We start from the raw sequence: 16,114 nt of genomic DNA, 5'->3' as shown, positions 1-16,114 counted from the left end.
TCTGTAGACCAGGCTGGCCTTGAACTCACAGAGATCCGCCTGGCTCCCAAGTGCTGGGATTAAAGGCGTGCACCACCACTTCCCGGCCTTAATGTTATTTTTAATTATACTATTTTATTTTGTGTGTATGAGTGTTTTGCTTGAATGTATGCCTGTATGTGTGTCAGATTTAAAAAAAATTGTTTACAGGCTCCCTGACACCAATATTTTATTTAAAAAAATTGAACTAAGGGGACTTAGGCGATGGATCAGCCATTTAAGAGCACTGGCCACTCATCCAGAAGACCTGGGTTCACTTCCCAGCACCCACATGGTCGCTCAGAGCCACCTGTAACTGTAACATCCTCTTCTGACCTCCTCAGACACAAGGCATGCATGTGGCTCACAGGCATACATGCAGGAAAACATTCATGCGCATAAAATGAAAGAAGTAAATATTTTAAAGATTAAAAAATGTCAAACAAAAGTTGCAAGACTCATGTAGTGAATATTCATACATGCATTTTCCTATTTTAAATAGCATCTACAGCTTAATCAGGCTCGTTTTTAATGTATTTATGTATGCATTTATTTACTTACTGCAGGGGGCACCCATGTGTCAAGAGGCACATTTGGAGGTCACAGAGTCTCAATGTTAAAAGACTGTTCATTTCTCCCCCAAAATTTTAAGAAAGATTTATTGATCTTACTTTGTATATATGTTTTTTTGTTTGTTTGTTTTGCTTTGTGTTTTTTTTTTTTTTCCAGACAGGCTTTCTCTGTGAGTCCAGCCTGTCCTGGAACTCAGCGATCCCCCTGCCTCTGCCTCCCAATGCTGGGATTAAAGGCGTGTGTGAGTGTTTTGCCTGGATGTAGGTGTGTGCTCCAGGTATGTGCCTGGTGCCAGAGAAGGGCAGAAGAGGGCGTCATATCCCCAGGAACTGGAGTTATGCCTGGTTGAGAGCCACCTTGTGGATGACAGGAACAGAATCCCAGTCCTCTGCAAGAGCGACACATGCCACCATGCCCTGCTGATAATAGAATTTAAGCACAAGAATTAGAAGAGGCACACAGAAAAGATAAAGCATACTCACTTGTGGGCAGGGGCTTCTCAACAAAACCCTGCCCTTTATTGTCTTTAACAATATAGGATTATTTAACAGTATAGGATTATAGTGATCTTAACATTTTATGTTAATTTATTAAAAGATTCATTTTTGCTGGGTGGTGGCGGCGGCGGCAGCGGCGGCACATGCTTTTAATCCCAGCACTCAGGAGGCAGAGGCAGGTGGATCTCTGAGTTCAAGGCTAGCTTGGACCACAGAGTGAGTTCCAGGACGGCCAGGGCTACCCAGGGGAAAACAACAAAAAACAACAACAAAATCACATTCCATTTTATGCTAGGCGTCCATCTTGGTACCCAGTGCCCCCCACCCAGCAGTGTACAGCCGCGACCATCTTTTTGTACAGCTAACTGTTTGTTTGGCTTCTGTAACGTGCCTAGGCAGACAGTCGAGGACTATTTGGAGGTCACCTTGAATCTTGGCAGAGCAGAACAGCTGTTGGCTTGCTTGTGCAGATACTCCAAGTCTTCTTGTGGTTTCTGTCTTTCAAGATCCTCCCCTCGCACTACTTCGAGTAGCAGTCTCCAGTTTGATTCAGAGATGGCCGTCTTGCTATGAGCTTCAAGAAGTTTAACCAATTACAATCCAGCTTGAGCCTCGGGTCTTTTCCCAGGGGTCTTCAAGGCTCCATAACAGCTACACAGGAGTGTTCAAGGCTAGCCTGGACTATGAGACCCTGTCTCAAAATACAAAAACAAACAACAAATTTTTATATTAAAAAGGAGTATCTCAGAGGCTGGAGAGATGGCTTAGCAGTGAAGAACACTGGCTGCGCCTGGCTGTGGTGGCATGTGCCTTTAATCCCAGAACTCAGGGGGCAGAGAGAACATCTGTGAGTTCAAGGACAGCCTGGTCTACAGAGTGAGTTCCAGGACAGCCAAGGCTATGCAGAGAAGCCCTGTATGGTGCGGGAGGGGCGTGGGGGGGGGGGGGTAAGAGCGGCACTGGCTGCTCTTCCAGACCTAGTTTTGAGTCCCACCACTTCCACGGTGACTCACAGCCATCTTTAACTCTAGTTCTATGACATCTGATAACTCTTCTAGGCTTTTTGAGCACCAGATATGCAAGTGGCACCCAGACATACATGCAGGGGAAACATCCATACACATTAAACATTAAAGTCCACTTAAAAGATTTTTTTTTTCGAGACAGGGTTTCTCTGTATAGCTTTGGATCCTGTCCTGGATCTCGCTCTGTAGCCCAGGCTGGCCTCGAACTCAGAGATCCGCCTGGCTCTGCCTCCCGAGTGCTGGGATTAAAGGTGTGTGCCACTGCTGCCTGCCACTTTAAATATTTTAAATCATGTTTTTATTCATTTATTTTGTGTGTGTCTGTGTGAGTGCACATGTCCTAAGGGGTGTGTGTGGTGGTCAGAGGATAACGTCCAGAGGTTAGTCCTCTCCTTGCACGACGTTGGTCCTGGGGTCAAACGCAGGTCTTCGGGTTTGTTGGCACTCACCTTTACCTGTAGCGCCATCTCCCAGGACCACTTGAAGGATCTCCCTGTGTAGCCCTGGGTGGCCAGGAATTCACTCTGTAGACTAGGCTGTCCTGGAGCTCACAGAGCTCCTCCTGCCTCTGCCTCCCGAGTGGCGCTGTTTCTCCATCCTGCATTGTAGTTGTCTGTTTATCTGTCTTCTGTGTATTTGTCTGTCCAATACAGCTGTGACTGACTTGGCACTGGGGCACACAACATGAAGTCAGGACTAACTGAGAAGTCACGAGTGTAAGGATACACACCAGTGTGTGAGAGCCAGCTCCGAGGGCCGTGATGAGACTGCAGAAAAGAAACAGATAGATCCAGGAGTCCATGGAGTGGGATATATTGAGGAGACATGCCCAGAGAAGTGTGAGCAGCAAGAGCAACATCTGCATCAGCAGGAAAGGCTAGCAGGAACGGGACCTCATCTAACGTGGACTGTGTCTGATTTAGTTTCAGCTAATATCAAAGGGGCAGGTCTCTCCCTGACGATGAAACTCCACACGCTACTCTAATGGTGTGTCTGTAGTTCACTGAGAGGCTGCAAGGAAAACCAAGCCTTACTCTGGGGCAGTTATGGTAGTTATCATGATGAATTACAGTCAGGTCAAGCTGAATCCGTACAGCCGCTATTAGAAGCAGGTATTCCAGAGCCAGAGAGATGGCTCAGTGGGTAAGGGTCGTTGCTGCCATGCTTGATGACTTGGGTCCAATCCCTGGGACCCACATGGTAGAAGGTGAAGAACTGACTTTCCCAAGTTGTCCTCTGACCTCCACACAAGTGCCGTAGCATGCACTCTGCCCTGCCTACCAATAAATGTCGTTTAAAACCATTTTTTAAGTAGTTATGGGGATGGAGAGATGGCTCAATGGTTGAGTGCTTCCTGCTGCTGCTGCAGAAGATCCGAGCTCAGTTCCCAGCACCCACACTGGGTGGCTCACAGCCACCTGCAGCTCCAGCTCCACCGAGGGGAATCCCATGTCTCCTGCTAGTGCTCCTGGCGGGGCACTCACGTGGCAGCAGCATATATACCCAATTAAAAAATAAAGCAGAGCACGGTGGTGCATGCCTTTGATGCCATCACTCAGGAGGCAGAAGCAAGCATAATCATCTCTTCGAGTTCCAGGCCGGTCAGTGTTGCATAGTGAGACCCTGTCTGAAAAAACAAACAGCCGGGTGGTGGTGGCGCACGCCTTTAATCCCAGCACTCGGGAGGCAGAGGCAGGCAGATCTCTGTGAGTTCGAGGCCACCCCGGTCTACAAAGTGAGTTCCAGGACAGGCTCCAAAAGCTGCACAGAGAAATCCTGTCTCGAAAAGCCAAAAAAAAAAAAAAAAAAAAAAAAAAAAAAAAAAAAAAAAACCCAAGTAAGGTTAAAAACAATTCAGTAGCTATGTTAGGTGGTGTCTATCTATAATCATGAGGCAGAGGATTGTAGGTTTGAGCCCGGACTGGGCTACAAAGGAGCAGTTATGTATACTGTGGGAGCGAGAAGATAGTTTCCTCATGAACGTGTCGTGCTCTGCACAAGTAGGGAATGCAAGGGCCCACGTAGTTTGTAGTTTCACCTTGTCCTTCATCTAACATGTGCCTCTTCAACCTTGTTAACCCCGAGGGCCAGGGAGTCTCCACTGTGGGTCCTTTTTCACATGCCGGTAACTCTTCACTGAGGAAGTGGTCTTATTTCTAAACTAAAACATTTAAAAAATCCATTTGTGTGTGTGTGTGTGTGTGTGTGTGTGTGTGTGTGTGTGTGCGCGCATTTGTGTGTTTATGTGCATGCCATGGTGTGTTTGTGGAAGTCAGTTCTCTTTTTCCATCATGTGAGTCTATTGTCAAACTCAGGCCGGGTGTCAAACGGGCTGTCGGGGTTGGCAGCAAGACCGTTTATTTATCCACGCGCCATCTCACCAGCCTGATCCTTAAGTCTTTGAATTTGAATCTCACAATCTGTGAAAATGGAGGGAACGTTTTAATAGTTTGAACTTTGTCGCCCCCATAAGGCCTGGGAGAGAGTGCCTTTATGGGGAAGTTTCATGACCATCAGCTTGGGTTTTGTCCAGTGTGCTTTCCAGTGCAGGGACCGTGACCAAGGCAAGTTAGGGAAGAACGGGGCTTATTTCATCTTACAGTCCGTCATGGAGGGAAGTCACGGCAGCACTCACGGCAGGACCTGAAGCAGAGGCCACGGAGGAGGCTGCTTACTGGCTTGATTCCCATTGCTTCTTCGTTTGCTTTTTTATACATCCCAGGACTTTTTGCTCAGGGATGACACCACGCACAGTGGCCTGAGCGCACCCCCCCCCCCCCCCACACACACATCAGTCATCAATCAAAAAAAAAATGTCCCACAAACTTGCCTCCTGGCCAATCTCTTGTATATTTTGTTTGTGTTCTGACAAATAAAGCCTGCCTGGAGATCAGAGGTCGGAGCAAGTCACTAGTTAACCATTGAGGCCAGGCGGCAGTGACACGCACCTTTAATCCCAGCACTTGGGAAGGAGGAAGCAGGAAGATCAGGAGTTCAAGGCCACCCTGGGCTACAGGAGAAACAGAGCCAGGTGGTGGTGGCTCATGCCTTTGATCCCAGCACTTTATCAAGTTGACAAAGAAAACAAAAACCAACAAACAAAAAGTAGCTGGGAGGTGGTGACACACGCCTTTAATCCCAGCACTGGGAGGGCAGAGGCTGGCAGATCTGTGAGTTCAAGGTCAGCCTGGTCTACAGAGTGAGTTTCAGGACAGCCAGAGCTACACAACCCAGCACAGGCTTCCTATGCTGGTTCCCCAAGAGTCACATGGTTCAGAAGCTCCACAAAGCTGACTTAGTGGCATGTTCTAGTGCTTCCGGGAAGAGTGACTATGTTGCCGTTGGTGTGGAGCTGGATTAGTAGTCACTGTCCCAGGATCCTCCCCAGGGTTTCCCGTGTCAGCCTGGGAGACTGCAAAGCCACGGCAGCATGGCTGCCAGATCCAACGGTTGACCCCAACTGTGGGGTACGCTGGAAACCCACAGGTGTCAGGGGAGGCGGCGGCGTGGGACGCCTGGCAGAGGGACTTTTAATTAATTCCTTCTCCTTTCAAGCTCCAGATTCCAAACTTCCGCCCACCCTGTTCCCGATGGTGCCAAGGCTGAGGCCTCCTCTCTCTTTCTGTCTTCTCTATCCTCCCGCCCCCCCCCCCCCCCCCCCCCGCCCGCCCGCCCGCCTTGAAAATAGTGTCATTGGTGGGAGTGGTATCTCCTGCTGTATATAGTGGAGGAGCCCCTTGTCCCTGGATCCCTGGGCCTGAGCTGGTGAGAGATTCCATTGTCCGTGGAATATGAAGGCCCTCAAGAGTTGCCTGTGCCTGGGACCTGCAGAGCAGTACCCTGGAGCCCGAGGCAACATCAGCGCCGCAGTCAGTGGGAAGCCCTGAGCCCAAGGGTGCCAGCATTCCATCCAGAAGGGCATTGCTTCACACACAGCTTCCGGCATCAGCCCTGGCTCACACTTGGTTTTTTACGGTCCTGGTGATTGTTGGAAGCTCTGCAGTTGGCGTCCCATGTTCGGGCCAACAGGGCCTGATAATGGACAGGAAAACTGCGTTCCTGCTGGGTGGCGTAAAGGCAAGCAACTCAGGCCAGTGGGACGGCTTACCAGGTACAAGTGCTCACTGCCTGCTGCCCTGCATTTGATCCTTGGGACAGACTATGGAAGGAGAAAAGCCACGCCTGCAAGTTTTCCTCTGACTTCCACACATGTGCGATGACATGCACACACTCACCTGTGTGCACACACGCGCACACACGCACACACACACACACACACACACACACACACACACAGGCTGACAATACAAATTCAAAGACTTTCTTCAAGTCGTATTTTTGTTTGTTTGTTTGTTGCCTTGCTTGCACGTAGGTGTGTGCACTGCGTGTGTGCAGTGTCCTCGGGAGCAAGAGGAACGTGTCAGACCGTCCGCACCAGAGCTCTGAGCCACCGTGTGAGTTCTGGGGATTAAGCCCGAGTCCTCTGGAAGAGCGATCAGCGCTCTTAAAGCTGAGCCATCTCTCCAACCCAGACAGTAACATTTTCTATAAAGCAAAGTGACTCCCTTTCTGGGCCCAGGGATGGCAGCCGCAGGTGCTGGCTCCCACCTGTATTCCCCAGCACTTGGGAAGTGGAGACAGGAGGATCAGGAGGCAAGGCTAGAAAGAAAGAAAGAGGATACAAACAGGGAAGGAGCCAATTGTCCCTTCTTGCAAGCAACATGAGTCTACACTCAAAAGACCCCATGGGCCTCGCCAGTAAGAAATTAGGAAAAAATAGTCCATTCACAATAGCTTAAAATAGAAACGTATCTCAGACTCTGAGTTAACCTAACCAAGGAGGTGAAAGACCTCTACAATGAAAACCTTTAAGACATTGAAAAAAGAAATGGAAGAAGACAGTAGTGATTAGATGATGGACAGACAGACATTCTGTGTTCCTGTTCTGACAGAATTAATACTGTGGAAATGGCTGTCATTACCAAAAGCAGTCTACTCGTATTTTATACGGCTCAAAGCCTACCAGGGAATTGTGAACCTGGGTCCTGAGCACTACCTACTGTTAAAGCAGTACAGATGGCCTCAGGCTCAAACAACTGAAGGCACAGACTCTCTCTCTCTCTCTCTCTCTCTCTGTGTGTGTGTGTGTGTGTGTGTGTGTGTGTGTCCGCGCGCGCTGCGCGCGCGCGTGCGTGCGTGCGTGTGACCTCTCAGAGGCCAGTTCCCCTGGAGGGAGCTGGTGTCAGCGAGCCACCTTATGTGGGTTCTGGGTACCAAACTCAGGACCTTTGGAAGAGCGTGGTGTGCTCTTAACTGCTAAGCCGTCTCTCCATCCCTGACAAGGTTTTGGATGTGCAAGTGTAACATTCAATTCAGTTGTTTGAAGAATCGTATCAGGCCACTGGAGGCGGCAGCACTAGGGAGAAGGCAGAAACTGGCGTCCAGGGGAGAAGCTGCCAGAACGGCGGTTTGAAAAACAGAGTGGAGGACCAGGCAGCGTGGCGCACGCCTTTAATCCCGGCACTCGGGAGGCAGAGGCAGGCAGATCTCTGAGAGTTGAGGCCAGCCTGGTCCACATTGTGAGTTCCAGGACGGTCAGATTCTGTCTCAAAAAAAAAAAAAACAAAACAAAACAAAACTAAACCAAACCCAACCAAATCCACTACTACCACCAACCCCCCCCCCCCCCCCAAACAAACAAACAATGGAACCTATCAGGGCATGGATCTGATGGAAGATGAAGCCTATTTGTCTGGCTTTTGGGGGTGGGGGGGGAAATGAGACACTGAAGGGTTGGGGATCTCCCCTGAAGCTGCCCTCTCCAGACCTCGCCCAAAGAAAGCCCGCCAAGGGCCAGCCCCTCCCCTAGGCCTCTCAGGACCTCGCCTACAGGGTATTTGAGACCCAGTCACCAGACCTGCCCTGTGCTCGCTCTCCTGCCTTCCCCAGAGTCACCTGGGAGTTGCTTTGCTCTGTTTATTAAACCTGGACTTATTAATTTGGCCTGATCTGACTTTTTGCATCAGCGGAGGGCACTCACTACTGGGGGATTTTTACTTATCAAGAAGGGTTTAGATTTATGCTGATTTCTGGTGAGATTGTTGTAGGAATTTAGCAGAGTCACTATATCTGGGGTAGACATAAGAATGAACAGCTGTTTTCTAGAAGTACTTTGACCTTGAAGAATCCTTTCAGAAAACAGTGATTTGCTGAAAGGGCACTGCAGCCACTCTATGATTTTGGTCTCAAGATGCCTCAGGCACACCTGAGGCTTTTGTCTGTTGTGTATTGCAAATGATATATAATAAAGGACTAGAGTCATGGGGGCACGTGATGCTCTCCTTCAGTAAGACATGTAAATTAGATTAGGGAGCTTGGTATGAGGAAATACTTTGAGTAACAATCAATAAATATGACTTTGTATGGTTGTTTGGGGTTCAGTCCATCAGAGAGGCTGGACCTTTCATCTTGAAGTGCCTTCTTTCTTCAACTGACCCATGCTACACAGTGCACCCTGACAGAGACTTTATCATGATTGTATCCAAGGTAGGAGGCAGGGCTGCCCCCTGTGGTTCAAGGGGGTGGGGGAATCAAATCCAGTGTTTTGGGCATACTAAGCAAATGCTATATACCATCCAGTAGTGTCTGTTTTTTAAAAAATAATTTTATGTCTATGGGTGTAAACAGATGGTTCTCTCCCACCTGCCAGTTCCGGAATACCTAGCAGCCGCTTCCCAAATTACCACACAGAGTCTTATATTAATTATAAATGTTTGGCCAATAGCTCAGGCTTGCTACTAGCTAACTTTATTTTTTTTTTGGTTTTTTGAGACAGGGTTTCTCTGTGTAGCTTTGGAGCCTGTCCTGGAACTTGCTTTTTAGACCAGGCTGGCCTCGAACTCACAGAGATCTGCCTGCCTCTGCCTCCAGAGTGCTGGGATTAAAGGTGTGCGCCATCACTGCCCGGCAAACTAGCTAACCTTTACACTTAAATTAACCCATATTTCTATCTATGCTTTGCCACATGGCTCATGGCTTGTTACCTCATTTTTTACACATCCCACTTGTTCGGTGGCTGGCATCTCTCTTGACTCTGCCCTTCTCCTTCCCGTCATCCTTAGTTTGGTTGCCCTGCCTATACTTCTTGCCCAGCTACTGGCCAAACAACATTTTATTAAACCAATTAGAGCAACAAATCTTTACAGTGTACAGGAGGATTATTCCACAGCATATGGGTGCTTTGCCTGCATGTATGTTTGTGAACCATGTGTATGCCTGGTGCCCTGAGGGCCAGAAGAGGATGTTGGATCCCTGGGAACTGGAGTTACAAACAGTTGCAAGCTACTATGTGGGTGCTGGGAATGGTCCTTTACTAGAGCAGCTAGTGCTCTTAACTACTGCGAGGAATTGCTCCAGCTCCATCCACAAGTATCTTTGGAGGGAGAGGGGGAATATAATATTCGCCTTTTGGACTGAGTGATCAAAAGTCACGCACTCACTGAGATTTCATATTGTGCCTCCACCTTCTTCTTGGTTTAGTTTTTTTTTTTTTTTTTTTTTTTTTTTTTTTTTTTTTTTTTTTTTTCCGAGACAGGGTTTCTCTGTGTAGCTTTGCGCCTTTCCTGGAACTCACTTGGTAGCCCAGGCTGGCCTCGAACTCACAGAGATCTGCCTGGCTCTGCCTCCCGAGTGCTGGGATTAAAGGCGTGCGCCACCACTGCCCGGCTTGGTTTAGTTTTTAATGTTCAGTTATGTGTGCTCATGTGCATGTGCATGGCAGTCAGCAGGCAACTCCTGGAGTTGGTTCTTTCCTTCCACCATGTGAGTCACTTGGGATTGAACTCTTTTGCTCTTGGAGAGGACCTGAGCTCCAGTCACAGCACCCACATAGTGGCTCACAACCACCTGAACTCCAGTTCTAGGAGATCCGATGCCCTCTTCTGACCTCCAAGGGCACCAAGCACACACGTGGTGCATATACATACATGCAGGTAAAGCACTCATATACATGAAAAAAAAAAAAAAGAGTTCAAAGTTATCTTAGGCTACATAGCAAATTTGAAGCCAGGCTAGGCTACTTGAGATTCTATCTCAAGAAGAAAAAGTAAGTTTATATAGTGGTTCCACAGGGTAAATCTAAGGGATGAAAAATTCTATACTTCAGAGCCCCAGAAACTAGCTTCAGTTCAAGCTCTGAGCGTGTCACACCACACAGGGATTTGTTGGAATGAAGGACTTTTTTCCACGGACCCGCGTGAACCCACACCGGCTATACAACATTGGACAACTTTACAAGGGGGCTTGTCCACCCTTAGGGGTCCTCAGGCTGGACGCTGGACTAACCCTCCTCTCCCTCGGCTATTTCCTTTGTTTGTTTGTTTTTTGAGACAGGGTTTCTCTGTAGCTTTAGAGCCTGTCCTGGACTAGCTCTGTAGACCAGGCTGGCCTCCAACTCACAGAGATCTGCCTGCCTCTGCCTCCCAGAGTGCTGGGATTAAAGGCGTGCACCAACATCGCCTGGCGTCCCTCGGCTATTTCCAGCTGTTGCTCCCTCTCAGCTTCTAGTATATGGTTCCAGCATTTAGCCCTAGATGGGTTCGACGCACCCCTATTTCCTTCTCGCGTCCTCGCTGGTCCAGGCTGCATAACAGTGAATGCTCAGACCCTCCGCGAAGGGCCCAGAGCGCCGCTGCTACACTGGGCAAAGGGCTCCAGTGCCCTTGCCTGCACTCTTCTCCATTCCGGAAAACCAGCTTCCTTGATTGCATAATACGTAGAAAGTCTGGTTCTCTGAGTCTCAGCTTCCCCATGTATTCAATGGGAAGTACACACCTTCCCATGCCTGTGCCTAGAGTGTCTGGCACCCTCTGGGCTTTACTTTCCCCACCTGATCACTGGCAAGAATCACAGTCCTCCCCCCACCCCCACCCCCACCTCCACCTTTGTTTTGAGACAGGGTTTCATGTCGCCCAGGCTGGCCTCCAACTCGCTATGTTGCTGAAGATGATCTTGAACTTCTGATTCTCCAGTTTCCACTTCCGGAGAGCTGGGATTAAAGGCTTGAGTGAGATACTACTACACCCCGAGGATTGAACCCAGAGGGCACGCTAGATAAAGCATGCTACCGACTGAGCTATACCTCAAGCTCTGTTCCCACTTCGATACCTAAAGCTCCAGGTTTCACTTTTCCCATATGCTCAGCAAGAGCATTTCCCTTTCTATGTCAGTATCTGGTGTAAGCGTTGCAGCTCGTATGGAAAGGTATTTTAGCGACTGGGAGCCAAGGAATATCACAAAGTCACTGTAAGCGTAGTACCTTTTTACCTTACATCTGGTCTTCTCCAGCCTATTTCCCTGTATGTTCAGTGGAGCACGTATACCTCACCTAATCTGGCAACATCTTCTTTGGACATTGGCTTCCCCGTTTAGGAGAAGTCAGGATTGCGCCCATGCCACACCAGAGCAAACATCTGGCCCCTGGACCTCAGCCTCTCCATTTGCTTAACCAACAGTAACACCCTTTCTCTAACCCTCTACCTTAAGTGGCTTTGCCTGAGCGGAAAGGGGAGGCAGGGTGGAAAGATGGCAAACTGCACATTCCAATTCTTTAAGGGTGGTTTGCGAGACTTCACGGTACCAAGCTTCAGTTTACTGGCCATTCAAAGCCAAGGAACGGCTCTTTCTGAGGATGGGGGCACGCAACGGGGAACTGTTCTTTTGCAGGTCCCTCTCGCTGGCCACGCGCCAACACCCCCCCCGCCCCCCACCGCGCGCTCCCACTAGAGGGGCCGACTCCGGCGTCGGAACCTTCGTGTGTGGAGCGTGCGTTTCTGATCGGCGCTCTTTCCCAGGGACGCCGTCGCCCCTCGCGCCCCTGCGCCCCCCGACCCGCGTCCCCGGCGCCGCCGGCCCGGAGCTACCCGGAAGCTCGCTCCTGCCGCGGCGCTCGTCAGGGCAAGCCCGGGTCCGTCCGGGACCTCGGCCCCGCTCTCCCCCGGACCCGAGAGGCTGCTGCACCGGGTACGGGGGCCGGGATGGAGGGAGGAGCCTGGCTTGGGCTGGGCGCGAGGCCGGCAGGGCTCTGGGTGTGGGTCGGGGCCGTGAGGCTAGGAGAGAGGGGCGTCGGGAAGGCAGGGCTCCTTATGGAAGCCAGTGGTGTAGGAAGGCCCTGGGGATATAACGGGATCGGGTGGTTCAGAGGACCAAGGTGCTAGAGCGCCCCAGGCGCGGGACCATGCATCGTATAGCCGGGGAGGTGAAGAGAGACAAGAGATGCCAGCTGCATCTCGAGAGGAGGGACCAAGGTTAGGGAGAGCTGGTGTGGGAACGGGAAACCAGAAGGTCCGGTGTCTGGCTGCAAATGGGAGGAGGCTCCATGGTGGTGGCGGCGGTGGAGAGAGAAAGAAGATGTCAGGATACTTTCCGGGGGAGGGGAGAGGGCTGGGGATGGTGGTGAATGAAGAATTGCAACAAGATGGGGGCGCATATATGAGGAAGGCAGTTGAGGATGAAGTGGAGACGATGTCGGAAGAGAATGGCGAGACGTCTAAGTGCGGAGTGTGGGGATAACATAAAAGAGCCCTGAGTGGAAAGTGGGGAATTGGGTTAGTGGGACTCTGGGCAAGTATGTAGGGAGGGAACTTGAGGCCACGACAACTGTGGAGATTTGGGAGGCCCTGAAGGGCATCGAGTGGGGTGGAGATCCCCCACCCCCAGGGTGTTGTGGGACCTGAGGGAGAGGATTAAGCCAGAGCTTGAGTAGAGAGCTCTGGGAAAGAGGGAAGGGTAGATGGGAGAAAAATCCCGGAGGCCGCCAGGGCCTGGAATGTGAGGTTAGAGAGGACCTAAGCTAAAAGGAGAGAATGGACTTGGAGACGGATTGCGGTGGGTGGGGATGGGCGGAGGGAATCCGGAGGATGTCCGAGGTTCTGACCTGAGTCGGGTGGAGCTGGGTGTTGCCCAGCCCTGGTGGAGGAGTCCCAGAGAGGAGGACTGGAGTCAGTTTTCACTTTGTAGGGAGGTAGGTCAGTAGCACAGAGTCTGGCAGAGAATAGGAACACCTTCCTTTTTAGGATTTTTTTCCTGAAAGGAAGAGACGATCTTAACTTCTCTTCCCTCCGCCGCTCCCAGCTGCCGCTCCAGATGCTGCTGCTGCCGCCGCGGCCACCCCACCCTCGGTCCTCCTCCCCGGAGGTCATGGACCCACCGCCCCCCAAGACTCCCCCTTTTCCCAAGGCGGAAGGCCCCTCCTCCACTTCTTCCTCGGTGGCGGGGCCGCGACAACCGCGGCTGGGCCGCCACCTGCTCATCGACGCCAACGGGGTCCCCTACACGTACACGGTGCAGCTGGAGGAGGAACCTCGGGGCCCGCCGCAGCGCGAGGCGACCCCGGGAGAGCCGGGTCCTCGCAAGGGCTACAGCTGCCCAGAGTGCGCTCGTGTCTTTGCCAGCCCTCTACGGCTGCAGAGCCACCGCGTGTCGCACTCGGACCTCAAGCCCTTTACATGCGGTGCTTGCGGCAAAGCCTTCAAGCGCTCCAGCCACCTGTCGCGGCACCGCGCCACCCACCGCGCGCGCGCTGGCCCACCGCACACCTGCCCGCTCTGTCCACGCCGCTTCCAGGACGCCTCCGAGCTGGCGCAGCACGTGCGCCTGCACTGAGCTCCGCGCCCTGCCCTCTCTGGGCCACCACGTCTGACCCACACAGCGTCACACCCATACATTCCCAGTTCTGCTGAGGTTACTGCCTTACCCTAGGCCTCAGTTTCCCCACCTGTCCCCCAAAGAGAAACATCATTTTGTCTTTTCTCCCGTCTAGCTGTGTGATGTAGACCAAAGTTGTTGCCCTTCTGGGCCTGGGTGCCAGTTGGAACTGGGCTTCAGTCTGGCTGTGCTGTGTACGCCTTTGCAAGTGATGCGACCTCTCCCGAGTCTTGGTTTTCTACTCTTCCCAAGAGGTGAGGTCCTCGTGGAAGACATGGCAAAAGCACCAGCACGGTCTGGATCATCTCTGTACTTCCCTCTAATGCCCACGACCCCTCATTCTCTGCCCAATAAACATTCCGCACTTCATTCTCAGGCTCCTGCTTGCGTGTGAGTTGAATGTTGGGAGAAGGTTGATTGGGTCCGGACCGCTAACACCTAGGAACCTTGTGCTCTAAGTGCGTTTCCTACCGGAGCTATTTTCTGATGCTCAGACGACCCGCCCTCTCCTAGACCCTCGTCTCTCTGAGTCCCTATTTCCCAAACCCGGTACTGCCGGGTGCTGACTGTAGCCAAGGGTTTCTGGTCCCTCTGCCGCCTAAGCTGTGGGTGCAACCCGGGGCTGTCGCGGGCCGCCCGGACCCGAGAGGCTGCTGCACTGGGTACCAGGCATGGGAGGAGGGATGGAGACCCGAGCGGCAGCAGAGGGGGCGGAGCCCGGGAGGACCGCGTCCCAATGGGCAGCTTTTCGAAAACTTGCTGGGAAATCTCCAAAGGCGGGGGCTGCGGACCTAGAAAGAACTACGGGTGGGGCCTGTAAGGGAAGAACCTAGACATAGTGGATGGACCCACTTTTAGACCGGGTGGTGGTCAGAGCGCGGGAGAGTCCCGGAGGGCCACGAAATGTGCAGGATGGCTGCACAGTGACTCAAGGAGGGCACACGGGGGGAGGGGACTGAGGTCTTGACTTATAGAGGGAAAGCGACTGCGTGAATGTAGTAGGTAGTGGAGCCCAGAAGAGAGACTCCAGGGGCCTTATAGGGACAACGCAGAGGACCTTGGGCAGAGCACATAGCAAGAACGGAGTCCTTGTTCCCTTCTCCGATAGATCTTCTCATACTCTCTCCCATCCACCAGGCCTCATTTACATCTATGGGTGCTGGAGCTCTTACCTCGCTGCTCCCAGACCCCGGCACTTCCCTCTATTGAGGCCATGGAGGGCCCCCTCTCTCGGACAGGTGGGTCCCCAGACTTTATCCCCTCCAAGGCTCAGCGATATCTCCTCACTGACACTAGGGTGTCCCCTACCTACTGCTGGTGGACGAGGAGGCACTGAGGGAGGCCGGGGTCAATGGGACTTCGGTTCAGAAAAAGTGCTACAGCTGTCCGGTGTGCTTTAGGGTCTTCCAGTACATGTCTTACCTTCAGCGACACAGCATCACCTACTCCGAGGTGAAGCCGTTCAAATGCGACACCTACGGGAAGGCATTCAAGCGGGCCAGTCACCTTGAGCAGCACCACTCCATTCATAGGGCAGGTGCCCTCCCCGCTTCCGGGATGAGGGTGAGTTGGCCCAGCACATCCGTGGATGCCCGTTCCAGTGCCTGCATTGCCCGTGCTGCTTTACCAAGCAGAACACATCACAGAACCACACGCGGTGGAAGCATCCATGAACTGTTCCTGGGGACCCCAGGGATCCTGGGTCTCCTGAATCAGACACTGGCCTGAGTTGCAGGCTGGCTTTCAGGGTCCTGGACACAAACCCAGACCAACCTCTTTGATGTGAGCCTTGCCTGGAAGAGTCTTTGAGCTGTTAGTGCATCATAGTGCTTTGGAGCTATGATGGGAATGAGCCCTCAAAGAGAACAGCCCTGCATCTTGAACACTTGGGATATTATTCCCGAGTCCTGACCGGAGGAACGGAGGACAATGCTGTTTGGGAAAAACTCTTGCCTCAGAAGTTTTGGTGGGCTGTCAAAAGTCTCCTCTATTTTGACACTGGAGGTAGGGCCCTAGACTAGACACCCAATAAACACCCCACTCTCAATCACTGCTTGAGCTATCTTAGTTTATACTCACCACCTGGTACAAAGACCTTGGCTGGGGAATGGGAAAGTTTGACTTTCTCCTCTGGAGTTAGGCCTACTTCGGTTCCTCCAAACCTGCCATCTATTTATTGATACAAGGTTGTAATGTAGCTCAGGGTACCAGTAGACTTATGACCTTGCCTCCACTTCCTGGGTACTGGAACTCGGGGCCTTTTGCATGCTAGGCACCCTACAGACAGGGGTACATTCC

General features: G+C 51.8%; 2 protein-coding genes and 1 long non-coding RNA gene across 5 annotated transcripts; 2 read left to right on the top strand and 1 right to left on the bottom strand.

The window, feature by feature from the left end:
- Positions 1–1,059: 1,059 nt before the first annotated feature.
- LOC128124756 (uncharacterized) lies at positions 1,060–13,237 on the bottom strand. The gene is made up of 3 exons (XR_008222955.1): positions 13,047–13,237; positions 2,563–2,880; positions 1,060–1,779 (listed from the first exon to the last, which is right to left on the bottom strand). It is a non-coding gene; the product is annotated as an uncharacterized LOC128124756 (long non-coding RNA).
- On the top strand, positions 11,965–14,185 carry Znf580 (zinc finger protein 580). 3 transcript variants are annotated; one of them, XM_052761387.1, is made up of 2 exons: positions 11,965–12,133; positions 13,244–14,185. In XM_052761387.1, the coding sequence occupies exon 2, from the start codon at positions 13,256–13,258 to the stop codon at positions 13,772–13,774; it is 519 nt and encodes a 172-aa protein (XP_052617347.1). In that variant the 5' UTR covers positions 11,965–12,133; positions 13,244–13,255; the 3' UTR covers positions 13,775–14,185. The 3 variants fall into 3 exon arrangements, with proteins under 3 accessions (XP_052617347.1, XP_052617348.1, XP_052617346.1); XM_052761388.1 differs by lacking the exon at positions 11,965–12,133 and adding an exon at positions 12,150–12,417; XM_052761386.1 differs by lacking the exon at positions 11,965–12,133 and adding an exon at positions 12,150–13,133.
- Positions 14,186–14,314: 129 nt separating this feature from the next.
- Positions 14,315–15,863, top strand: Znf581 (zinc finger protein 581). Its single transcript, XM_052761389.1, is given in 4 exon segments — positions 14,315–14,478; positions 14,954–15,108; positions 15,111–15,350; positions 15,353–15,863. Coding segments are annotated over 3 exon segments (456 nt in total). The 5' UTR covers positions 14,315–14,478; positions 14,954–15,029; the 3' UTR covers positions 15,490–15,863.
- The last annotated feature ends 251 nt before the right edge of the window (positions 15,864–16,114 follow it).

This window comes from Peromyscus californicus, unplaced genomic scaffold (assembly GCF_007827085.1).
Source record: "Peromyscus californicus insignis strain IS unplaced genomic scaffold, ASM782708v3 Scaffold_4__1_contigs__length_199733344, whole genome shotgun sequence".
Lineage (NCBI taxonomy): Eukaryota > Metazoa > Chordata > Mammalia > Rodentia > Cricetidae > Peromyscus > Peromyscus californicus.
This window is presented reverse-complemented; position numbering and strand designations above follow the sequence as displayed.